Below are 27,383 nucleotides of genomic sequence, written 5' to 3' on the forward strand. Positions count from 1 at the left end.
CACACACGCACACAGGCACCCAGCTGGCCTGCATGGCGGCCAGCCTTCTTCCCATCACATGCAGGCAGTCTGCTGCTGATGCGCCACAGCGATAGCTTTAATATCAATGGGGCAAGTGGAAGACGGGGGGAGGAGGGGAGGTGGGCGGGGCATCGACTTACAACAACATCCTGACCCTAACAAAGGCTCACAGAGGAAGGGAAAGGCCTTTTTTTTAAATGTATAACATACCGGTACCTGTATTGATGTGTGAAAGGAGCTTAATCATGTTCAGCGCTGCTCAGCGCGCCGCTGATGTTCAGACCCTGATTCCTTTCTCTTTGAAAGCCCAGGAACAAAAGCCCTTTTCTCCCGAGTGTTTTGTCATGTTTTTCTTTCTTTCTTTTATTATTATGATTTTGCAAAGGCGGGGAGGACAGGAGAAAGGGTGCAGACTCGGGGCCGGCCTCCTGAGGGTTTTATCTCACCCCGACAATGGCTCTGTCATTCCCATGAAAGGAAACCAACTGGAAATCTGAGTTTGTTTCTGTGTTTTGTCATCACTGCACTCAAAATCCAAATCACTTAAAGGAATACACCAACTTACCCTTTAAGTGATGAAAACAAAGCCATCAAAATCATCCATGCGTCCCTGGTAGGTTGTTGCCTCTGGTGCTCCATACTAACACTTTAGCATACACTATGTTGAGTGATAGTGGGCAACTAGCATTATCTCCGAAGTGAGAAAATGAGAACTTAGAAGCTCTAAAGCTAAATGGTAAGTAATCATAAATGATGCGTGGCCAAGTCTGGCAGGTTAGTGTTGGAGATTGGTCAAATTTACACAAAATATGATAATGTAAATAAATAATGTACTGTTTAAACTACCAGGGACTACTGGCGATGGGAGACTGTGTACAAATAAAAACCATTGTGCCGCGTATGAATACATGGTTGCTCACCTGAAATATAAAGGAAAAAATAAGCCTACATAAACTACATCCGCTATGTTGAGTTAATGATATTTCATTTTTTATATTAATGAATCTACAGGCCCATATAATAAAACTACTAACAAATTGTATTACTAAATGGTCAGTCTTCTTACTTTGGATAATGCTAGTCACCTGCTATCACTATATACAGTGTATGCTAAAGTGTTAGCATGGAGCACCGGAGTCAACGATCTACTGAGGTCATTTTGGTTCTTTTAAATTCTTAGTACAGCAAATATACATGTATTTGTCTTGGTGACGTTGGAAATTTTTGGGTTTCACAGCAAATACTGACACACACATCGTACAAAGATAACAGAACCTCACATACAGGACAGTATATCACACACTATGGACAGTACACTATACAGTACATGTGACATTCAGTATTTAATAACTGTGTGTATTGGAGCTGGCATCGAGTTTGGGTTCATTGTTGGAGCAGCCATTAAGGGATTTAACCTTTTTGGTTTTCTTTTAATTATGTTTCACATCCTTGTAAGACTTGCCATTGTCTTACCGCAACAAAGTTCTTCACCACATCTTGATACCTTTTCTGAATTTACAGCCTGTTGTTTACAGAGGAGAACACATAAAAAGACAAAACTGACATGCTATACACGCTCATTCCAGACTGTTGTTTCCGGTATTTTCTGGGTGGGAAATTACCACTTGACACCAGCCAAACACTTGTAAATCTTTGACTGTGGCTGGTAAGTTTGTCTACTCTGCCCGCCAGCCATTTTGGTACATAACGAGTTGGCTGGTTAAAAAGCAAAAGTGGCTGGTGAAGTTTTGAGATGTACCTGCCACTGTGGGCTGCAGACAGAAAAAAAAAATTGTTTCCTTATATTCCTTATATTTATGTCAGCATGTGATGTCGGGCTAAAATATTCCCATATGAAAATATCAGCCGCTAAACTAACTTTGGCCGGTGCAAAGTCATGTTGGGTTGTTGAATCGTAATTGAATTGACAGTGTTTTGCATATGAGCTTCACTAGAATTTATTTTAAAGGAACTGAAACCCAAACACCCAAATACAATGCTGTCTTATGACTTAAAATTGAACCTTGAGAACGTTGTGCGTGGGTCACAGCGCCCCTAAAGTTTTATCACTAGATGAATGAAAGCCATAACAAGATATCAGCCGAGTCGGACCGATGTCTCGGCCAGACGTTGAGACCAAGGTGAAGGTTTCTTTAAAACCTTTAAACTGTCAGGCCAAAGCAGAGATATAAGCAAAAACCGTGTAACCCCTCTTCTGATATCTTCTGTTTCTCATTATTTTATTCGAATAGAAAGTTTACATGACCCTGTATGTGTTGAGTCGGTTGTTTACCCAAGACTGTGAAAATTTTTAAGTTTAAAGTTGAATCTTGGGAGTCTTGTATGTGGGTCACAGTGTTTTAGGGGTTTTATCAGGCGATGTATGTCAGTGATAATAAGATATATATTGGCCGAGCCAGACTGATGGCTGTAGACGTCGAATTCAAGGTGAAGGGTTTTCTGTTTGGTAAGCCATTAAACTGTCAGGCCAGAGCAGAGATATAAGTAAAAACCTCATAACTCCATCTTTTCTGTTATTTTTAAATTGAATTTTATCTGAATGGAAAGTTTTTTCTGATCCTGCTTGTGGTGACGTCTTGAAGTTTTGACCCTAGAGCACATGAAACCTATTCCAAACACATAGTAGAATTTGAAAAATGTAAGTTTAAAGTTGAGCACTGAGAACTTTTTACATGGGTCACAGTGTTCCTAAAGTTTTATCAGGAGATGTATGACAGTCATAATAAGATAGAGGCATAACTCGGCTAATGCCTTATCCAGAAACTGAATTCAAGGCAAAGGTTTTTCTCTTCGGGATGCTTTAAAACTGTGAGGCCCGGAGAAGAAATATAAGTTGATCCATTTTTTTTTTAGTGTTTTCAGGATTTTCTTGGAATGGAAACTTCACATGGCTCTGTCTGTGGTGAATGAGTCCATGACCCAATGGCACATGAAACCCATTCAAAAGTCATAGCAGCATTTTAAAATTTAGTGCAGTATTGCTACTGACATGTTTTAAGAGATGCACATTCTGCATAATTCAATCATTGTATTGCAGGTCAGAATGGAAATAAACCTCAAATTTAGCAAGCCACAGACTTCAGATTAGAAAACTGGCACATTACCACGACTGAACCCACTGCATTGTAATGTGCCTCAGTCTCTTTCTTTCTCCCTTTCCTTGCTCCCTTCTCCTCTTTTTGCTCCCTTTCTCCCTTTCCCCCTCTCATTCTTAGACACACACACACTCACAGGGAAAGAGAGAGAGAGAGAGAGAGAGAGAAAGCGAGGTGTAACTGGTTGAGAGGGACATGTACATGCAGCTCCTGGTCTGAATAGCACTTCCTGGCGTGTGAAAGGCGAGCTGGGGAGGGAAGGGGAGGGAGGTGAGGGAGGGAGGGGGGGGATGAAGGGAGTGAGTGGTGGTGGGGAGGGGGGGGGGGGCACCTCCGCCTCCTCCTCCTCCTCCTCCTCCTCCTCCTCCTCCCGCTGAAAGCCTTGTTTGCCATTCTTGTGGCTGTGGGGGCCGAGCGCCTCTGAAAAGGGAGTCAACGGGGGAGGAGGGGGGAGGAGTGTGTGTGTGTGTGTGTGTGTGTGTGTGTGTGTGTGTGAAGGGGGGAGAGGGGGGGTGGGGGGGTGACAATGAGACGAGGAGGACCACATCCGTGTTTGCCAGGTGTTCCTTTTGTGATCCTCACCTTGCACTGAGGCATGGAGGGCGAGACACATAGAGAGAGAGAGAGAGAGAGAGAGAGAGAGAGAGAGAGAGAGAGAGAGAGAGAGAGAGAGGGGTAGGAAAAGGTGGAGAGAGATAGGAAAGGGGGAAGAAGAGAGAGAGAGTGTGTGTGTGGGGGGTGGAGACTCTGCACACACACACACACACACACACAGAAAGAGAGAGAGAGAAAGAGAAAGAGAGGCAGGGAGGGGAAAAAAGCCCCTAGATCCCGCCATTCTTTCACAGAGATAATCTGTCGCCGGTGCAAGAAAGGTGTTGTGAACATGAGGTGTGTGTGTGTGTGTGTGTGAGCGTGTGCGTGTGTGTGTGAATGCGTGCACACACATTTGTCTTTCTATGGGTGTGTGCTGCCTCATATTTATTCAGCGCAGGTTCATGGCTTTTATGCACGGTATTATGCTCCAGTGATAAAACGCTTTTCCACAGCCCATCAACAATGCCTTATCAAAGCCCTAATCACAACCCGGACTGCAAGAGCCTGCTAAACCTGAACAGACTAACAATATGATAGAGCAGTTTTCAGTCCTTTACATCCCGAGGACCCCCCAAGTCAAGTCAGGTCAAAATTTATTTATTAAACGCTTTTTACAAACAGGTTTTTCCACAAACTGCTCTACAGCACTACAGAGGACATAAATATAGATAATGGACGTGAATTAGACCGGCGTGGACCCCCATCTGAGAAAGTTTTGCCCAAAGGATCCTTATCTTAAAAGACTTTTGCTCTTAGAATGGATTTTACACAAAATTGCAAACAGATGGCAACCAACAAAGAAGTCCCACTTTTTCCACGCTTGATGCACTGCTGCTGCACTGTTTGCGCCACCCTCATGGGGAATTGTTTGGGCAACCCTGCAGCACTAATGCTGGGTAGTTGCAGCATTGGGGGAATTCTGCTGTCTAGGGGTTCTCATTATTTTCATACCAAGGGCCCCCAAAATAGATCTAAAGGCTCGTTTGGTTGGGGAATGCCATCTTGGAAAAATTGGTCGTTACTGCAAACCTCCTCCAATGCTGAACAATTCTCCTTTCCGTTGCACCCAAAAACATCATTCCTATCCCATAAATTTAAAGTGAAATTGATTTCTTGACCCTACAAATATACCCTTAGGATTTGGGATCAAGTCTGTTACTTTCATAGTTATGGCTGAAAAACCATGATCAATGAGAGGCACAAATCCCAGATCCGGATCACCACAAAATGTAATCAATTGTTCCTTGGCCCCCAAATTTCATGGAAATCTGTTCATAGGTTTTTGAAAGATCCCGCTGACAGACAGACAGACAAACTAACAGAGGCAAAAACATAACCTCCTTGGCAGATAATAAGAAAGTCCAATGTTATTTACCATTACTCTTATAGCATCTTACTTAGTGAACATTTCTTGTGCTTTTTCACACTCATTTAGTTCAGTCAATCTGTTTAGTAAGTTGTTTTGAAGACACAGGTAGGTGAATTAGTAGCTCCACAACTGACCTTAGGTGGAGGAGCTGAGGATTGTTGTTGGAAAGCCAGTGACTTTCAGTTCGTGGTTTGTTAGTTTTGAGATTAAGCAGTTGACAGCATGCGAATAGACCAGTTTATCTATCTTTAGAAACTGAGGGTTGTTGTTTTCTTGCCAAAGGGAATCACCTAGATCCGGAGTTGTTACACAACCAGAGGTGCGGTTAGTTTGTGGAGTTCTTACAGAGCAGACATGACAGGCAGAGGTAGAAAAGCTGGCTCTATACCATCTGCACAGTTCGATACAGAGATGTACATAAAACTTTGGTGTTGGCATTTAAGTAGCCCACTTGTTTTGTTGTGTCTCTTCAAGCAGCATTACCTATATACTGCACCCAAAATTGTTATAGCAACACTGAATAGCACGAAACACTGCTTCACAGCTTCAGTTGTGTCAGTGAGACAGTGAATCTTGCGCGTAAACCTCTGGAGTCTCATCTGTCAAAAGACCCACACACAAAAGCTGTGAGCCATGAAAAATTGATCTTGATGCCAAAATCAGTGGGTAACGTTGACTTTCTTCTGTTTTCTCCGGTATAACAAAGGATACAACTCATTTCTATCACTATCCAAGTTATATATATATATATATCTTTTAAATACATATGTTTTCATATTCTTTAAAATGATCTAAGTCCTTAGGAACCAAAGATAAGTACAAAGGAACCAAAGTCAAAGAGCATTTTTATGAATGAGGTACAAAAAAAAGTCACCTAACTAGGTCACCTGATTTCCAGGGTCATAGAACTTAACTTGGAACGCAAAGGCCTTGCAATTCAAGTAATAAAAACAAAGACATGGGGAAACAACCAAAATTGGAGTCACACGACTTTCACACAACAGCCGCAAGATCATGCCTTGTTCTTAACCGCTGTGACTAAGTCTGACTGCGTCCACAGCACCATTCATGTCTAGCAGTCCTGGAGAGCATGATTCAATTACCGGTAGCTTACTGTAAGACAAATACAGAAATAGACTGGTGGGCGGTGTTGTGTTGCACTCCGTGTACCCAAGGTCAGGAGACTGTAATATAATATCCCCTTGTAAAAGGAAGGATATATGTCTCTGCAAACAGGGCGTTGCTGAGTTGACTGAATACATAAGACTGCGTATATTGCAATTATTACTCAGAAATATCTAAATCCCTCCTGTGGATGGGTCAACTCTGTTTGATTGATTGATTTTATTTCAGTTTCATGCACTCTAGCTGCCCAGCCCACATGAGCTTACAAGACACGTCAATACATCATGCTGCAAGTTGTGTTAAACAGACATATTCCTTAACAAACTCAGGTATCATACAAAGTGCATTGTGGCATTTCCCAGGCCTTTACAGATAGAACAAGTGTTGTCTTGTTCCACTGTTTAGTTTATAGCAGTGGTGTCCAATCATGTGCCATGGAGGGCCAAGAGCCTTCCAACCAACCACTACAGCAGCTGATTTCACTGATTAATACACCTTCAAGCAGAGAGGGAGCAACTAACGAGTGAAATCACCTGGTGCAATGATTGGTTGGAAGGAAAACCACTGGTCTATAGGGACATGAAACTATGGCTACATTCACACCGTAGCCTTCATGCTCAATACCAAATTGCTGTTCATACAGTATCAGAATTTTTTTGGATGACTATTCATATCCACTCTAGGATGTAACCCATATCCGATACCAATATAAACTGACAGCAATGTCTAAAAGACACATGCAGAGTAACAATAACAAAAGACATCACATCACATCCTTCTTACCCGGATGAAGACCTTATGGTCGAAACATGTTGGCTCTAAGCCATGACAAGAAAGCCTTTTCAAATTTCAAGCTTGTAGTCTTCCCTCCTTACTGGATTTAGAGTGCCTTGGACATTGTGCATGCAGCTCAAGAGTTTACTTTTTTCTCACGTCTTCTAGTATCTCTAGTAGCTAGTATCTCAGTTTTCTACAGATTTGATTCCTGTTCCTGATGAGCACCTATAAACCTAAGGACGTCACTACTTAATCCACAAGAGCACCAAGTGTTACTTCTGATGACATCACATCTGAATTTGACTGAATTGAGGCATCTACCCAAATGCCAAATAAATTGTCTATTTCGCTTTCTTTCCATTGTTCTCTTTATGTCCTCCATACTAACACTGGGCACCAAAATTATAACAATTGTCTCAGCTTCATGAAGCTTTTTGCTCTTCACACTGATCAGAAATCATCAGATCTGTCTAAATCTAAATTCAGCTGCAGTGAAGAAAGTAGCCTATGTTGCTTGAAACAGGACAAATCTCACCGAATAGGCAAAGATCTTCCGAACAAGTACACAAACCAATTTTCAGAGTTAATTGTAGGGAATGTTAGATTGAGTTAGCCTATAATTTGTCTGGGTCAACTGCAAGCACGACCTCATTGATTAACTATAACTAAACACAGTGTTGGCTTTCAGTATATCCAGTATATCCGTGGCTGTGATGCCGCTCATGGCCCTCGACCCCCTGGACGAATCCGCTGTCGCATCTCTTTGCTCGGGTGAAGGATGCCTAAGCCGCCTCAGACCAGTGACCTTGTGGCTGCAGCCTGTTTTGTGGCTCGTGGCGCTGACCTGTCACTCCGTATCCATTTCCAGCATCCAATCTCGCCCGCGATTGTCAGAGCTCGCCCTCCCCCGGCCGTCGCCATGGAGACAGCCAGTCTGACCTGGAATGCCGCCGTTCAGCGCTACCGAGGGTTTCACTCCTCTTTCGGAAGAGTTGAAAGTATCAATTAGGGCAGTACCCCCCTCCCTCCCCCCCCCCCCCTCACATAACTCGTGCAATCGGAACTCAAGAGGACACCAATTTGACCAGATTCCACTTTCTCAAATTGCAGGAAAACACACTTAACTGATGGGCGCTCCCGTCTTGAGTGGGACTATTGTTTTGCGCCTTGACCCCCCCTCCTCACCCCTCCTGTGGCCTGTCTCCCCTCCCTGTCACATAACAAGCTAAGAGCACACCTTTTCCACCAGGTCAGCAGCCCCTCAACAGGCGATCCTTTGACAAGTCTGGGGCCTCTTTGGGCGTCTGGAGGGCCATTCTCCAGGGTCGGGGACCGCAAGGGAAAGTATGTAAATGATCCCTGATGGCATGTAAAAACATCATTCGATAGGCCTAGATAGACAGACAGACATACCTATCGACACTGTGGGACAACTGCACTGCGCTGTAGGAGCTCATTTAATTTAGACAGCTATAGGAACTCATTTGACACTGGCACACAAAACTATATAGCAAATCCACCCTCTTCTTCTGGAGCCCACTTCACATCTCTGATTCTACATTTGTACATATGTATGATGTTATATATGGCACTGCCCCTGGATATCTCAAATCTCATCTTACTGTGGTTCATAGTCATCATTCCTACAATACCCATGCAAGCTTTAAGTCCTGCATAATCCCCAATGTGAAAAGCCCAAAGCATAGTTTAATTGTCTGTTATCCGTTTGTAGAACTGCCTCCCTTTGCAAATCTAAAACTGTCCTACCAAAGCTGTTTAAAAAGGAAGTGAAATCATTAACAAAGCGAGAAGCTCCCAGTATTAAGACAATTTAGCTAGTGTTGTGCATATCATATATCCTTTGATCTTTTGATCATGTTTTTGTTTTGTTTTTTGTCATTTATCATTAGAACTTCGAAATGATCTTCCGTATATATATCTTTCATCTCTGCTTTCAACAGGCCGTGAAACGGCAATAGTTAATAAGTTCGTAATGCGAACAGCTGTACCCCGCAATTATACCGTTGGCCTGTGTGTCTTTACCTGAGGTGATTCACAAAGCTGTAATGTGAAACTGTACGAGTTTACCAAGGAACCTTTGAGGTGTATAACTGTGTGTGCCGTTGCAGTTTGCTTTGGTTTCCAATCTCTCCATCATCGGTGAGAGACGTCGCTTAATGCACTGAGTAGGAAGCGCAGTATGTAATTTGTGCTGTCTGAAAGAATTATTCAGCTCGGCTCAGCTGCTCCGAATCTGATGGGAAGTTCCTAAAAAAAGATCAGTGATTTAGGAAAAGAGGTCAGCGATCACCACATAAATCACCTACCACTGCAAAGGATTGCCCAGGAGCAGATGTGTCTTTGGCACTTGGCACAGGATTGCTTACCCGGATCAAAAAAAAAAAAAAAAAAAAAAAGACCCAACCCTCAGACCATAAACATGTCCTTCCTCAACCCCAAACGGAGGCTACAGCAGCAGTCCTGGTGCACAGCATGCCTCCCTCCCTCCCTCCCTCCGGCCCTCCCTCATTCTCTCTGTTTCAACACATCCCTCTCTCAACTTCCTTCCTGCCCCGCCCATTGAATTTTAATACCTGCCTGTCATGTTTTCTTCTCCTTTTTTTCCCTCCCCCCCCCTTCACCAGACCCTTGCTGCGTATCTAGTAATTACCAGAGCACTGAGAAAACCCTTTCATTTAAAGGATTGGCAATTATCTCAGTGGAACACAATAAAATGGCTTCCCCTCAAGAGGAAGGGGAAGTTTGAGCCGCGGTACGCCGCTGCATGTCGCGCCGCCTTGCTCTTGAAGTGGGAGCAGAGGTGGAGGTCCTGTAGGAGGTGGGTTTTTTTTTTTTTTTTCTCCTCATTCTCAGATATTTGATAATCAAAGAGGAGGCTGGGAAACAACGCGGGTCAAGTGGTGGGGCTTTATTGCCAGAGATTTGTTCCTTCTCGCTGTTAAGTCACCACTCTTAAAATATGAATGTAGTTTTGGAGTGGGAGAGGGTTGAAACAGCTACCTTTAGCCAGCCTTGATTTAGAGCTGTGGCCTCCTGTTCACCTCCAGGGGAATCTATAAAGTTGTTCAAGCCATTGTAAATAACAGCTTTATGGTGCTGTGGGCCACCTGCCGAGGCCGAGGAGAGTTTGATCCCGACACCTCATTGGGACCAACACCACTGTTAGGTAGATCAGTCGGCTCGGGCCCTTTTAAGTGCAACAGCAAATGATACAGTGACAAAGCACACAAAAATGTAAATGAGCACAAAGTTGTAAAATCCACTATTTGTGGAAGCGGAAAAGAGAGACTGTTGAATTTGGCTGAGAAAGGTGTTTTTGGAGTTCCAGGCTGTGTAAATGTAGAACGTGTTTGAGTTAGATCATAGAAAAGGTGCTAAAAATGTGATCACAAAGCCAGATGGTGATAATAATGTTAGTTAGCAACAGTAGCACCCGGCCATTGATCAAGGCAACAGCTCATCACATCGCAGGGCAGAAAACCAACTGTTTTTTTTCTCCATTGCTTCCAGTGATCTGACAATTCACTAGCCACTTTCACAATTTCACCAGTCCAGTGGGTAGAAAGGCTGAAGGAGGAGACAAACTTACCAGCCGCTGCCAGAGCTCAGCAGCATTTAGTTTGGCTGGTGGCTGGAGTTAATTTCTCACTGTGTCGTTTCAGCGCTGAGCTGCTAGCTTGGGGTTTTTACTAACTGCCCCGGCGCTGCTTCTACCCGCCTCGCAGCCCCACCTGTCGTTTTGCCGCCGGCTCGGAGAGGCAAAGTTTGGCCGGAACAGCCAGTTGCCTTGGCAACACTGTGTGCCACCGCAGCGGATTGGAACAGGAACTGGCCTATCCATGTCAGTCTGCAGGCAGGATCTGGGCCATGCCTTGTGTTAACAGATTATCTGATTTCCATTCAGACGGCTCGGGTATCGGCCCCGCTCCTCCGCTCTCTGGAAAAGCGACCCCGGCCAGCCTCTTTCTGAAAGCCCCCAGAGCCCTCCTCTCTTCTCCCATTTCCTGTCTTAATTACGCACTCCTTTGTGCCGTTGTTTTTTTTTTTTCTTCCTTCCCTCCTCCTCTTCTCCTACTTCTCCTTCTTCTTCTCTTGATCCCTCCTCCCCTCCCTTCTCGCTCTCTGTCTCTCACTCTGTTTTTTTTTTTGTTTTTTTTAAGAGATGAGGACCAAGATTTTGAGAGTTTGGAGTCTGTAGAGAGGGGACTGTCCTTGGCTCCCCCACCGTCACCATCACCACCACCGCCGCTGCCTCCCACAGCCCCGCTCCCCTTCTCCCTTCCATCGTCTCTCCACCTGAAAGGGAATACTGTGTTTTCGATGCATAAAAGGCTTGGCGCTGTCAACAGGATGAATCCACCAGGGCCCATGGAAAACATACTCAGGGCTGCAGCTACAGTTTCGCTGAAAGGGGGGGGAGAGGGGGAGGAGGGGGGGGGGGGGGAGAGGAGGTGGAGGAGGGATGGGGTGGATGGGTGAGTGAGGGAGGCAGCTGGTAGGGATTACTGTGCAGTTTGATAGTCTGCACAATTACAAACATACCAAGTGTTAGCTTGGCTGTGCAGCATAACTCCAATGATGATGCTTTGGCTCAGGAAGTGGGACTGGGCTTTTTTTATTTTTTTTATTTCGGTGTGTGTTTGTGTGCACATGTGTGTGTGTGTGTGTAGGGGGAGGGGGGGAGGGCTCACAGCTGTGCATAATTACACAGAACTCCTCGCGTCCCCTTCTCAGGTAAGGGGGAGGTTCACGGTAAAAAAGAGAAAGAGGGGGGGAAAAAATTAAGGTAGAGGTGTTGTGTACACAATGGGCATGTAAACCAAGTGGGCACCTCCGTTGTGACAAAAACAGGTTTGTCGCCGTCCCGCGCCGGATCCGGTTACCGAGCCGGGGCATTGAGGCGAGGCCGAGAGAGGGGTGACCTTGTCTATGGCGAAATCTGACACAGGTTTTCACATGCTGGGTGGGGGATTTTTTTTTTTTTTTTCTTCTCTTCCTTCCTCCCGCCCTCTCTCTTTCTCTCTCTCTCGTTATCTCTCGCACTAGGCGGCTAATTGCTGTGATGTTGAAGATTACATTTAGCATGCGGTTCTTATCGTTGGTGTGCGTCGTAATGGATCTCGAAAAGATAGAGGATAACGCAAAAAAAAATCGCATGCTTATGTCAGGGCTTTGGTGATGGAATCTCTGGAATATCATGGAGTTTTGAGAGGTGGATTCCAGACAGGGAAAATCAGGGAATTTGATCAATTCTCTGGGAAAGTTATGGAATATCAGGGAATTTTACAAATGGGTCACTTAACAGGAATATATCCGAATGTATTTTACATTAGATGCAGGTTTGTACTGTTTTTAACCACAGCAAGCCCAACTATAGTGGAAACTGGACTCCCTAACCCTAACCCTACTTCCATAGTCTTAAAAAACAAAGACATTTCTCTATGATGCCTCCCTAAAGCAGACAAATTACAACGTATACCAAATGAGAATCATCTTTCTTTTTTTTTTTATTGATCCTGTTGACATGGTTTCACAGTCTAGTTCCCCCCCATAGCCCCTGTTCTCCCACTCCTGAACAGGTTTAACTCTCCCTAGATGGAGTGATGGAGGGAGAGATCAAGGTTCCCACTGGTCAATCAATTTCTGGAATTTCAGGGAATTTTGAGAACAGTATTCCAGACAGGGAAAATCAGTGAATATCAGGGAATTTTTACAAATGAATCACTGTACAGGAATATACCAGACTGTATTTTCCAACTTGTTTCATACATTCATTGCATTTAGATGATGGTTTTCAGCCCAAACTGGAGTGGAAACTAGACGTTTACCCCTATTGAAATGTCCTGACCTAAAAAAAACAGCAACAATAACAAACCAGGGAAGAATGACTTCGTTATGGAAAGTCGTGAAAAAGTCCTGTAATTTCACATCAGGGCCGCAGTTAACACCCGGGCGATGCTGCAAATCTGTCCGCATGTCTGTCAGCATTGCAACATTATTAATTCTTACTATTTACACTCCGCTGACAGTGGAAACAACCAGCTGTGTGAAAGGCGACATGGCTGACATCATGATGGAGGGATTAGGGAGGAGAGAAAGTTTTGCTATCTGTAATGCCTCTCTTTGTTTTCCCACCTTGTGTTATTGTCTCGCTCTCTACCTCACCTTGTCCGCCATATTCTGTCTCTCTGAACACACACACACACACCGATATGAAGACACAGCACACACACACCCCTCGCCCCCGGCCCGGGCTCAGCTTGGGGTGAGGGTAAACAAGCTAATGTTTAGATTTCACGGAAGTGGAAACCGATCCGGCCGAGTCGGCCCTGTCACTCAGCAACGCGCCTGTTTATGTTTGTCTCTTTCGTAAGTATCTGTGAGTGGGAGCATATGTGAGCGTTCAAGTCTCTGTGTGTGTGTGTGTGTGTGTGTGTGTTTTTGTTAGTGTGTGTGTGTGTGTGTGTGTGTGTGTGTGGGCGCACATACCTTAATGTAAAGCCTTTGTGTGTAAGCGCAGAGGGGCGTCGCTAAGAGGTTCTTCTGTGTGTGTGTGTGTGTGTGTGTGTGCTTTGAGGAAGTGGTGGTGACTTCCCCTCCACCATGCCAGCACATTGACCTGGGCCTCATGATGATGGTGATGGAGGTGATGATGGTGGTGATAATAGTACAGATGGTAACGTTGATCATGGTGCTGATGGTGACGCTGGTGAAAATGTCATGCTGATAGTGATAATAGTGATGAGAGTTTCTGGAGTGGTGCATACAGAGTTATAGCCAAAATCCGTATTTGAACTTTGACCTTTAGGCTATATGCATAACTGAAGTTGAATCAAAGGTTTGTTGCACCTTACAACAGCCTTTTAATTAGCATAATGCAATGTAGGCCTTGGGAATAATGTTACAACAGGGTAGCTTGGAGTCTTTTTATGGTGTGCAAGGCAGAAGTATATAATTGTGAAATCGACTTTTGAAAGGAGTTTTAAAAGGTGAAGTTTGATTCTCATATTTTCCAAAACACAAAAAAAGGTTTTTAGGGAAGAGCATTGTACCATTTTGTTTTTAGGTGTCAGCTTATGTCTCAGAAAACACTAAGATATCTGAGCATCGTGTAATGCTGATGAGTTCTAACATAAAAACTGATTGATGCGTTCTTAATTTGTTTTCTTTTGTCCACACTTTGATGAAACCGCCGTAACAGCAAGGTGAATCCCAGCTCTAGCACTGTCAAAAGCTTTCAGAGCAATAATCCCAGAAGTCCTCCTCCTTTTCTTTTTTTTCCAACACTACATGAGAGCGAGGAGGAAGAGGAGGAGGTGGAGGAGGATGAGGAGGACAAGGGCTGTCGGAGAAACACAATGCGCTCAGGGTTGCGTGTTAGGAGCCGCCTGAATGGCACCAGGCCTAACGAGAGCCCGGCAGGGACCCCGAGGTGGGCCTGGCACCTGCAGTCTGCCTCTGGGGGGAAAGTGGGGGCAGTGTGTGTGTGTGTGTGTGTGTGAAGTGGGTGGGAGGGGTGTCTGTCTGCATTTCTGTGTGCCGTCAACAGAGACTGTGTGCATATGTGCGTGTGTGTGTGTGTGTGTGTGTGTGTGTGTGTGTGTGTATTTTGCATGCATGCATGTATCTGGGTGGGGCTGCAGTTAAGGAGAGTGTCACTCGCCTATAGCCAAGAATTTAACTTCAGTTTTGTACTTCAGTTAGTAAGTGGGAGCAGAAGATATTTCCCATCCATCCAAGGCTTTTCTATGTTGTTCTCAATTTTGGGGTCAGGACCACCAGGGGATTATGAGATAATTTAATTTAAAATAGTTCTAATATAAGACTGAGGTTTTTTTTAGTTCTAAAAACCTTTTTTGTGAAACAAATATTTGCAGCATATAGGCCTCTTCAAGTAGAAAATAAAAGGGTTCCATCCAATTTTTGAAGGCTGATACTGATAATTTTGTATTGAAGCTGCCAATAGTCAATATTCTGTGCTGATATACATATGATATCTTAACTATTTTCATGCCAAAATGAGAATTCAGTTTATTCTTGTCAGGATGGAAAAGCCTCTGAAACAGCATTTAGATCATTATGGGACAGCAGTCTGTGTCAAAGTCCAGTTTTCTCTGAGTTTACGCCTGCTATACTGCGATTAGGTGCCACTGAACCAGTGCTCTCTGACTCCTCACTTGCCTTTATTTGCTCAATGTTTATCAAGTATTCAGCTCTGCCTCTTCACAAAAACACCAAGGAGCTATGAATGATTTTTATCTTGCTGATCACAAAACATGTTAAAACAGATATTAGAAACAAGGAGGAGGTTAGAGATACTGCGTGTCTAACAGAATGTCTACCAGCTGCCTTTGAGCAAGGCACCTAACCCCCAGTCACTCCAGTGGAGCCGCTCAGTGGCCACCAGTAGAGGACTGTGGTTGCAGTGGGCAGCTCCCAGCTGTGCGTGTGTGTGTAACCATAACGGTGCCGTTGTCACCAACAGGAGGCCGAGTGTGTGAAGCGAACAAGGGTGAGGAAAGGAAGGAAGGAAGGATTGATGGGAGGGAGAGAAAGGGGGGGGGGGGGGTGGTGGTGGCAAGGAGTCGTCTGTAACCATGCACAGCTGTGAAGGCACATTTACTGTGAAGTCACACACACACACACACGCACACACACATCCCTACATCAGCTCTGCTTGTTGTCGTTGGACTTCCGCTTGTTAAATGAAATTCAGAGGCCCTTTTACACCCCCTCATCGCCAATACACACCCGCTCACCCTTCCGCATACACACTTGTATACACACACACACACACACACACACACCAGAAGAATGCGAGTACTGTAAAAGGGGGGAGACAGTAACAAGGGAGGAGGGCAGCGGTGGCACTGAAAGCTTGTCCTGTGTCGGCCAAGAAGCCCAGAGAGAGACAGAGAGAGAGAGAGAGAGGTGGGAGAGACAGATGAATCAGAAGAGAGCAGAAGAAGAAGAAGAAGAAGAAGAAGAAGAGAGGATCGCCCATCGCTTCCGCCGTTCAGTCCGGGGCGGCGGCTCGACCAGAGAGCCGGAGGGCGCTTACAGGCTCCGGGGCGGATTATGGAAACCAGACCTGGCGAGTTTACACCGAACGCAAGGCCCCGTAGAATTAAACTGCGAACTGCGGACAGCTCTCAGGAAACGGCTCTTTGTAAAGCAAACATACATGTATTTTATGGCAGCCGCTTTACTGCTTTTTTATTTCGGGCTCCAATGAGTCGACATTTCAACATGGCCTCGGCCTAATTTCCTCTGCTTTTCCTCACCTCTTTTTTTTGGGGGGGGGGGGGGGGTTGGCGGACGACCCTTCCCACACACACACACACACCCCCACCCCCCCCACACACACACACGCATGCTGTCCACCTTCTCCTATCAAAATAAGACGACTTTTTTTGGCAGTGGCCATTTTTATTTTCGCAGAGGTGCGAGGGCCAAGCAGTCGGGGTTGTTTTGACAGATTCGGGGACTTTATTGCGGCCCCCAGGGCAGCTGTGGGGGTGTTAGCACTGCCCCCCCCCACCCACCCAGCCACCCACCACCCCCCGCCCCCCCACATCCCATCCCACAGACCCCCACAAAACGTCACCCCCCCCAAAGGACTGCAACACAGCTGCTGCCACTTCTTCTCCCCCTCCTTCCCCCAGCCTCAGCCCCTTCACCTGGTCTCCATATGATCGTGACCCTCAAACACACACACACACACACACACACACACACACACACACACCTCCATAAAAGGTAAAAGAGGTGTGACATCTAATTCTATAACGACCCTAAACCCACCAACACCACACACACACACACATCCACACCTTCACACACACACACACACACACACACACACACACACACACACACTTACACCTAACACAAAACAACAAAATAAAATACAAGTGTTTTCAACTGCATTTCTGCTTTATTACACAGTGAACAGTGACAGGAGACAAGTCGGGGTTAATGAGCAACAAAAGGACATTGGCTGAATTTTTACCCAGAATACTTTGTGCTTTTTTACACATTGTCTATCACATATAGAAACTGTTGTCTATAAGCTTATTCTCTTCTCTCTCTTTCACTGAAAAATGAAGTATGTTCCTTAAACAAGTGAAACATCTTCCAGTGGTATAAGATAAATCCACTTGTTTTCAATGCAGTTTCATCTGATTTTCTTGAAACAACTGGCAATATCTTTAAATAAGGTGGCTCACTCCAACAGTATCACTTGAAACAAGTTGATTTGCACTGTTTTGGCAGTCTTTGGTTTGATTCTTACTGGGAGCCGCGCATACTAAAGAAATGTTTTAACTCATGGCACTGTAAGGCGCCTTGGATAAAAGCAACCACCAAATGGCGTATGTGTTAATATATGTGATCCTATGGAACTCAATGGGTATAGAGCATGGCACTCACACTGCCAGGGTTAGGGGCCCATTTCTCATGCTAAAAAAAATATCTGCATTCATGTTTCTGTGAAGCACTTTGGATATAGATGACCTAAATGTGATATTGTTCATGACCCCGTAATACTCGGCCGAAGCTAGGGACAGGGAGAGAGAGAAAGAGAGTTTATATTGCAGTGGAAAATGTCACGGGGGGGGGGAAGAGATAGGGGGGAAAAGATAAACCATTTTTTTACAACTCCAAAAAAGTTTAAAAAGATTTCCACAGGAGACTCGTGTTAGCTAAACACTTGAGAGGCTTCACTGCAAAACACTATAAATCCATTTTTTAGGAGAGAAATATCACCTGAAACTCAACATCATTCGATTCTTGTGTATTTTATTTTGTAGGAAAATATCTTCCCAAATTTTTCCTTTTTTTAATGCAAAACGAGTAACCTTACTATGCCAGAAACAGATTTTCTAAAAGCAGGTGTCACTTATTGAAAAGGTTCATGTGTCATTTTGGACTGCAGCTCTTCCCTTCCTCCTGGCTGTGCAGAGTATGTGGGACAGTAGGGGGTTAACAGCGCCAGAGTAATTTGGTTCTTGGACACGGTGGCCTCGCCTGCCGGATGCAAGTTTGACTCAAGGGCAAAATCCAGAGTGAAAGCCTCTCATGTTTTTGACTGGTTGCCAACTCTGCTCTCTCTCTCTCTCTCTGCTCTCTCTCTGCTCTCTCTCTCTCTCCCTCTCTCTTTCCCTCTGCCCTTCTCATCCCTCTCTCCTCTCTCAACTGCTCCTGCCCCCTCCCCTCCCTTATGCTCTCTATTTTACTCTCTCTCTCTCTCTCTCTCTCTCTCTCTCCCACAGCAAAGTCAGTGGTGACATAAAGCAGGTCTAGTGTCCCTCTGAACCCGCCGCCCGGCCTCGATCAGAACTGTGTCATCTTTTTTAGAAGGATTTGGATTGTAAAACTCTCCAGAAGGCAGCATAAATCTGCAGCAGGCACAAGCCAATATGTGTGCAATCATAAGGCACAGAAAAAGAGACGAGACCAGGTTTTCCCCTAACAGGGTCGAGAGTCTCCCTAGGATTTCTGTTCCCTATTGAGGGCCCTGACATGAGCTGAGCAAAATGACATGAAGTTTAAGACACAGTTTCACAGTTTCATGCCTTTTGTCTTTTAACTACCAGGCAAAAGTTTGGACACACCTGATTGAATGCATTATGTTGATATGAATGTTTTTCATTATCTTAAAGCCATTTTGATCTAAAGGCTTATGCTTAAATGCCAAAGCCTTTGCCTTTCCATCAAGGCAAAGGGCAAAATATAAGATAGTTTGAATTTGTTTAACACTTTTTTGGTCACTGCATAATTACATTTGTGTTATTTCATAGTTTTGATGTCTTTGCTTGTATTCTAAAATGTGGAAAATAGTAAAAAAATAAAGAAAAATGCGGTGTATCCAAACTTTGGACTGGTAGTGCATTGGAGTCACAAGAATTTTCCAGCCTCAACAAGGGGATCCTCCAAATGGCTGAGAACTCTATGAAGGCGGCACTTTTTTTTGTCTATTGGCCACAGTGGCTGGTACATCCAAAAATTCACCAGCCATTTTCACTATTTTACTAGCCAACTAGATTTTTACAATGACTAGGAACCCCCAAAGATGATTGTTTACCTGCCTAAGTGGTTGGTAGAGTGGACAAACTTATCAACCATGGCCAAAATTTGCCAGTATTTGGCTGGTGGCCGGTATTCATTTCCCAAACCTGAATCCTGGAGGTAGACCCTTGTCAGCTTTTGGTTCCCATTGCTCTCTGTACTTTTTTGTTTTGTATGTGCTCTGCATAAATCCAGGGTGGCCCATCTCTGAGTCGCTGTGACTCACCCAGGACTCTGCGGATTGCGGACTGACAGGTTAGGAAACCACATACAGCAAATGCCTTCAGGCAGGGAACAGAGTCAACTCATGTCTCCTTAGGCAAGTCGGTTAGCCAGCCAGCCAGCCAGCCAGCCATCATCCTGGGGAAGTGCGCATTAGAAAGAGCAAGACAAAAAATAGAGCTTCAAAGAAATGAGATAGTAGATATTTCACCAACGGTGTGGGGAACTGAGTCATTGTGCTTGGTATCATGACCCCAGTCTTTCCTATCACGTTTCTCTTGTTTTGGAAGGATTGTGTGAAGCAAAGTAGACCTGATCCCGGTTTACCCACGCCATGTCGAGGCTTGGATCTAAGAATAAGACACCTGAATTGCGGGGGCGTCAGTTTGTAAACAGTTTGTAGACGTAGCTGAGAGCAGGTCGGATTGAAGCCGGCCAAGAATGCGTGCAGCACAACAACGCTCCGAGGAGAAGATTCCCAGCATTCCTCACTGGTTAGGGAGAGGTACCGGCCTTCGCAGATAGGAAGTCGTCTGTCATTAGGGGGTAATCACTTCTTGAGGAGGATCGCAATGCCTGGAATGATTACTGTTGTTATCGGCAGTGAAACTTGGCGCTGAGAGAGCGGATGAGGTTTTTTTTTTCCCTCTCTCTCTCTCTTTTCTCTCTCTGTGTGTTTTGATCAGCTTGACTGATCCGACGTAGGCCCCGCTTGTTTTTCTGACTCGAATGAAAACTTTCTCACCATCGCACTGTTTGCAATTTTGTTAAGCAAAGTACTAGAACGCACTCACTCAGTGTTAGTTCAATGTTGACTTATAGCTAGTTGGTATTTCTTACCTAGGGGCATTTCTAATTACTAATGGCTCATGTGTAATGATGCCTATCATTTCAGTGGTGCAGCAAGGTGGATGCAATCCCTCATGCAGACTCTAGAAAAACAGAATTTATCCAACTACATTTGGTAGACGGTGGGTTCCTGTCTTCCCACACCACTTGTCGGTGTTTGTTTGTGGGGTTTTGTGCCTGTAGCCCTTTCAAGTGGGTTGTCTGGGTCCCTTGGTCCAGCTGTTTTTGTCCTCTCCTCTCTCCCTCCCTCCCTCCCTCCCTCCCTCCCTCCCTCTCTCTCGCCTTCTGCCAGTCGCGCCAAGACTTCAGGTGGAATGATGCCGTTACGAAAAGAGCCCGTCAACGCTTGCCCGACATGCCAAGCCAAGTATTTGTCTTTCGGGGTCCCCCCCTCCACCACCTCCTCCTCCCCCCCCCTCCTCCTCCTCCTCCTCCTCCTCCTCCTCCTCCCCTCCTGCCTCCACCCCCGGATCCTTGAGAACAGGAAGTGTATCTTGTTAAGTGATGGATGGGCCCCCTGCTCTCGCTGAGAGGAAAGAAAAAAAAGGCCTTTCTTTCCCTCCAGGGCAGTCAGATGAGTTTAGCAGTCTCAAAGCTGAGGGTCGGCTCTGTTTTTTGGGAGCGCCTTGGAACCCTTGGAGCCCGAGCGCCTGGAAGCTTCGGGCACCTCTTCATTATGTGTGCAGAGAGAATTAACGGCTGATAAAGTAGCGGGGCAACTGCTAGGAAGAACAAAACAACGATAATACCAGCAAAATGGTACTGACATTATTATTATTATTATGAACGTTTGTGTGTGTGTGTGTGTGAGTGTTTGTCTGTGTGTGTTTTTTAGCCAGGGGTCAGCAGGTTTGAGTTGGCATGCAGCCGCCAGATACTTCCAGGGAGAGCAACTCAGGAAGTGTCCCTGGCACGTCCACAGCAGAGTGGAATACACACCGCCGCGACTGGCCCAACCTGCAGCGACAAACAACCACAGACTGCCCCCCCCCCCCCCCCCCCGCACCCCCGCACCCTCCACCCCCACCCCTTACCCACCACCCTGTGGGAAGAACAGTGACGAAGAAGCAACTCCGACATGTTTTGTTTTTTTGCTCCAGATCTTGTGAAGTTCTCCATCCCCCCACCATCACTTGAACCTTTGTTACTTATCTTTTCTTGCTGTGGCCTTCAGACCGGTCCGTCTCCCAGCGCGTCTCCCTCCCAGCCTTTGAATTACAGTGACGTTATTCCTCTCTGTCCATTTATACCATTGGCTCATCATCCACAGCCAGAGTGGAAGAAAAAAAAAAGAACATTTCCTCTCATGATCCATTGCTCTTTTGTCAGCCATGGCTCTGTTGTGGTTACCTAAGGATAGCTACCTGTGTTTGTCTCCAGTTTCCATCCTCTCATGTTCCACACACAGGGATGTGATCAGGAACACAAAAAAGCAGGGGGGGGCGGGGGGAAGCAGGAAAACAGTTATCGCCCATTTGACATGAATGGGAGTTGTTTGTCCAGAAAAAACCCTGAAAACCTTAAAAAGAATTTGCTTCCCTGCACATTTTGAAAGCAGATGGGCGTAAGGTGTGACATCACTCAGACCATTTGGTGGATGCTTTTATCCAAGGCGCCTTGTAGGACCATGAGAGCATATATATATATACATACATATTTTTTATATGGATGTCTCCTGTGGGAAACAAACCCAGAGGTGTACTTGAGTAAGATTTTCAAGTATCTGAGTACTTTACTCGAGTTTTTCTTTCACTTAAGACTTTTTACTTTTACTCACTACATTTCAAAAGAAAAATCCATACTTCTACTCACTACATTTTCAAAACAGACTAATTTTTTAATTAATTTATTTATTTTTTCCATATCAGACAGCTTCCATCCCGGAAGCAGCTGATCAAGTGCCAAATGCGATTGCGACACGAGCGTCGTGCCCCACCCATCGAGCAGAGCAGGACCGCATACTGTACATGTTCTTAGTGTGTGTAGATAGAGGAAACACGGAAGCTGTCAGACTTGAAAGGTACCCGGTGCATGCAGACTAGCTGGAATGGCAATGTGATAACCGTGTAAACAAGAGTTCAAAGGCTGCGGGTCCGGCCCCTCCAACCTTCACTGATCGCTCCTGACATGACCTCCTGCACGGCTTGCGTCTGTGTGTGTCTGTTGCCTCGTCTCGGCCGGCCGGCCGGGGTTTAGCCCCGCTGCGGCCCGTCTGGCTCCCAGCCAGCGTCTCCTCTGTCTCTACAGCCGGGCCAAACCTGGTCGCACCACAGCTGAGCGTTCTGCATTTCACAAATTCTGCAGTTCACATACTCTGCGTTTCACATTATCGATATGTTTTATAAATTAATATAATGTTCTGCGTATAATGTTTCGTGCATACTGTGGGAAAGTACAGTGCAGCACTCTGTTTTAAAGTGCTGTTGAACTTTACCTTGGGTTGTGTATCTTCCTCCATGATAAAACCCCAAAATCGTTGATTCTCTGTTATCTGTTGCTCCGGTAGAGGAGATTGGAGAATTGTGTTTTTTTTCTCTCTCCATTCACTGCCATTGTATGGAGGAACAAGTCTGAAAAGCAGATTCTGACAATGAATAAAAAAAACTAGTCCTGTGGCTGAATTGTGGTTAAGTGAATCGCTTTCTTTATGTTTATTAAACCTAAAGTATAACAACGAAATCCGGTCAGAGGAAACTTATGCCAATGGAATGAAGAAAAGAAGAAAGAAGAGGAAAAGTATGTTTATCAATATTTGTAAATAGGCGAAAAAGACAGGAGACAGGACTTTGACAAAGCAGATTCTGCCAATATATAAAAAAGCCTCTCACTCTTTTTCGCCTATTTACAATTATTGGTAAACGTACTATTTTCTTCGTTCCATCGGCATGGATACACAAACCAAACCAAACCAAACCACACCACAGCTTGCCCAGGCCTGGCTGAAAAGAGCTACTGGAGACAAGGCGTATTTGTCCGTCCGTCTGCCTGTCTGTGTTGGAGAGGCGCCTGCCACTTAATGACGTCTGACAAGCGAGACAGCGGCAGCTTTGGGTACTCAAGGACTGTTTTGGGGTCATGGAGATGTGATCTGTAGGAAGTGGAGGGTTTATCAGATAACGACAACATCGTCTCCACGCCGACTGCTGGAACTGGAAAACTTACATTTCACATTTTGCAGTTTAGGCGTTTGGCTCATGCTGACATACAGTGACATACAATTAATGCAGGAATACAATAAGCTTCAATTCCTAGATCACCAATGTAACAAGCAACTGGTAGTGAGGAGGTCAAAGGTCAGAGCCATAGTGTCCTGACACTATTCTTGTAAAAACAAAGTGCTAGGAAAGGAAATGAGAAGTAAGAGCTAAAGGGATTTTTTTAAGTTCAAGATAATAGCATATTCGAGCGAGCAGGGGAAGAATCTATGGGAGAGGGGATACAGATATTTTCTGTTTTATCATTTTCAGACTGTGGAATTATGTATTTGTTTTAAAGAGCAGCTTTTAGGTTGGCATCTGTCCCTGTCTGTAATTAAGTCACCTTGTTTTTTGTGCAAGGATGAAATCCCAGTTTCAGTGTTCAAACTTTCAGTAGGTTTTATGTAATCATTTCTCATAAAATACTGGAATTTCCATGCCCGGTCACCTAAAATGTGTCTTGCAAGTGAAGCTGGTGTGTTTATCTTACAGCAGAGACAATGCTACACATCAATGAGTAAGCCTTGATTGACACACTTGGGTTTGATTGTTATTCATATATTTGTAAATCCTTTATATCACGGCAAACGAAAAGCTAACTCGCTCCTCTCTGTTCTGTTCCGCAGGCTCTGATGCGTCCGGGTCGTCTCGACCGGATCGTCTACGTTCCTCTTCCAGACGCTCCGACGCGACGGGAGATATTTTCCCTGCAGTTCCGTAGCATGCCCGTGGCTGAAGACGTGTGTGTGGACGACCTGGTGCCTCGGACCAACAAGTATTCTGGAGCAGAGGTGAGATTCATTTGCAGTTTCATTTCAGCCATTTCGCTGACACTCTTATCTGGAGCAATTTAGAATGAGTGAAACGGTAGAAAAAGCTTGAATTCCTAGTTCATGAACATAACATGGAACCAGCAGTAAGGATCGCAACACTCAAAGCCACAGGACTCTGATATTATATGACACAAATACTCCTGTTGCACAAATAAGGTCTTCAATCAGAAGTTCAGAAGTTTTGTCTCCGTTGCTGATGCTCTTATCCGGAGACTTACAATAAGTGCAGCAGTAAAATAAACTTTAAATTGCCATGATTACTAAATGGTCAAAGCCCTCTGACAATGGATGTAACAAATTGTCCTGATCATGTGTAATAGAGAAGTTCTAGGTAAGGAGATTCGCCAAATAGATTATTTTATTATAGGCCGTAAGAAGGAAAACAATGTAGCTCCTAATCTGAGGATCTTGATAAATCCCAGTAATGAAAACTGAGAGCGGACTTGGATTAACCTGCCAGCAAAGTGGATAGGAGGCATGTAGCATAACAGTCTTCATGGTTGGACACTCTGATACCAGCTTGGACCGGCTGCTAGGATTGCGCCAACACAAACTTTCCTAACACAAGACCCCAGGAAGTCAAGTCCAACATGGAAATGTCAATACCCAACAAGAAGGACCCCATTGTTATTGTTCTGTCATTTTAGAGCCCGCTTTTTAATGATTACAAGGGTTTTTTTTAGCCTTTATTTTTCCAGAGAAAGCTTTTGCAGTGTGTGTATGTGACCTAATACCTTTACATGGTCTCATATGTTGTGTGTGTGTGTGTGTGTTGAAAGATTTGCTGTGCACACATGCTCTTTTTCAGCACATATACACATAAAACTGCCAACCCTCCGTTCACAAGCCCACATCTTTAACCTTTAGGCTTCTTCTGCCTCCCGAGTAAGACGTTCACAAAAGATGTGACCGTGTGCCGTGTGGAAGAGAGATGTGACTGCGCCTTTCCATGATGTCTGTGTCGTGTCTGTACTGTGTCACAGACCCTCTCCTCGTGATCTCACGCCGGGCCGAGAGCAAACGCACAAACACTCCTTTGTGTGACAGACTTGTCTCCTGGCGTTAGTCTGGCGCGTGATTCACATTGTCTTGACAGCGAAACTGCCGCCGTCCTTCAGTAAACAAAAACGTTTCAGGATGGGCTTAAAGACATCGTGTACGGCGTTGAAAAGAATACACTATCTTTCGGCAAATACGCTCTTTTATCAACTTCCCTTTGTGCAACAAGACGTTTGGTAGGATTTCTGTCTCTGTGTCCAGTATTTAAAGCATTATTGTGTAGAGTCTTTTCAGATTATGCTCTACTGGCTCTGGCAAGCACATTTCCTCTCTATCTCTCTCTTGTGTCTTTGTCAGAGAGATCATGTTTGTCTCTGACCTTCAGCATGACTCATAGTTCATAGACCATTTGACGCAAAAACCAGGCACGCAAGATGTACAGTATATCTTTTGTCCTGATTGTAAATCTCCGCGGTATATTTTGACTTCAAGGGTTACGGACATGATAGAAATGTCATGCTGGCCTTCTGACAGGCTCGGAAAACAAGCGTCTTTAAACGAATTAGAGGCTAGCGTGCCTTGGCAGGCTGTGAAAAACACAGATTTCATTGTTGTCCCGGTCGTGCTTTCTGTGCGACATGTTTGCGAGGACCGTTGTGTATCCGTGACGCTGTTTGCCTGAGATAGTGCAGGAGACGAGTTTGTTTGTGGAGAAACTGTTTTGATCTGGACGCAGAAGGCTTCTTAACATTTAGAAACACATATACACACAGATATACACACCGGCTTCCCTCTCAACAAGCTCTGGAAACAGTTTTTTATCTGTTGCTTCAGTCTGAGGAGGACAGAGGGGTGTCAAGGTGTTTGCCTCCATTGGTTTTACATTCTGATCCTCCTGAGGTCAGTTTGAGGTTGCCTATAGGGCCTCCTCATATCCTGAAAGTATACGCTCTCTCGCTGATTCCTGACTAGGCAGCCCCCACCCAAAACGCAGCCTAAAGCAGGCGTACACCTGGAGGAGGTATGCAGTTGGAAACCAATCCCCCCGCTATCAGGTGTTGCGTTTGACATCGGGGTTTCTGGGATAGAGTCTCCACTGTGGAATGGAGGTTTGCAGTCACTTGCCGTTCAGTTCTCGAAACCCTGCAAAAAATTCAAAGACATGTCACAGTTGAGATAAGAGTTCATAGATGGGAGAAAGCTGGGTTGTACCTGTATTCATACTATAATACACTATAGTTAACTATGCTATAGATCAGAGTAGATTAGATGAAACTAGGAAATTTGGTTTGACCAGTATGCTATACTGTAGTATGCTATGCTTTCTTATGCTAGACCATTATGCAAACTTTATGATACATAAATATTGTGCCCAATTCCCCTCAACCTGAAACACCACACACACACACACACACACACACACACACACACACACACACACACACACACACCACAGGCGTGTGAACACAGATCAGTGAGTTATGACACCAAACAATGATTTTTATTCTCCCCATCTCATGTTGTGTCATTTGATTAAATATTCGACGAAGCCTACAGACTGCAGATATTCTTTGTTTCTGAAGGGAAAAAAGGTTTTTACAAAAATATTATACAGTAATACACTCCCAGTCAAAAGTTTGGACACACACATTTTTCTTTAAACCAGTGTTGAAGTGTTAAACAAATCAAAACGATCTTATATTTTAGATTCTTTAAAGTAGCCGCCCTTTGCCTTGATGGAAAGGCAAAGGCTTCGGAAAGAAATTCATACATCGGATCAACATCACTATTTATATTTTATTTATTTAAGCGTAAGCCTTTAGATCTAAATGGCTTTAAGAGAATGAAAAACATAGAACTTTCAATCAGGTGTGTCCAAACTTTTGACTGGTAGTGTATATCTGTATATATATTTATATTTTTCACATTTTTCAGTCAGTCTTATGACAAGCGAGTGTCTCTCTCTTGGTCCCCTGGTGGTGTCTCTGCCCCCAGGTTGAGCACCCACTGTACTAGAGAGAACGGGTCCCGCTGCCTTAGTGTGGGCGCAGAGAGCAGCGGGACGTCTCTGTCCCGGCCTGGCGGGGCGCTGAGCGGTTATATTTGACTTGGCACGGCCCGGCGCTGCAGCGGGCGGACGGGCATCGGTCAGCCGTGCGTCAAGCCCGCGCTGCCAGGGAGCGAGCCG

General features: G+C 44.9%; 1 protein-coding gene across 1 annotated transcript in view; it reads left to right on the forward strand.

Annotated features, from left to right (window-relative positions):
* afg2a (AAA ATPase AFG2A) overlaps positions 1-27,383 on the forward strand; it is a 116,689-nt gene that overhangs the window by 70,621 nt on the left and 18,685 nt on the right. Inside the window, exon 16 of the mRNA XM_078289188.1 lies at positions 23,990-24,154. Within this exon, the coding sequence (XP_078145314.1) occupies positions 23,990-24,154 (165 nt within the window). The remainder of the gene's footprint in view (positions 1-23,989; positions 24,155-27,383) is intronic.

Source organism: Centroberyx gerrardi, chromosome 16 (assembly GCF_048128805.1).
Source record: "Centroberyx gerrardi isolate f3 chromosome 16, fCenGer3.hap1.cur.20231027, whole genome shotgun sequence".
Taxonomy (NCBI): Eukaryota; Metazoa; Chordata; class Actinopteri; order Beryciformes; family Berycidae; genus Centroberyx; species Centroberyx gerrardi.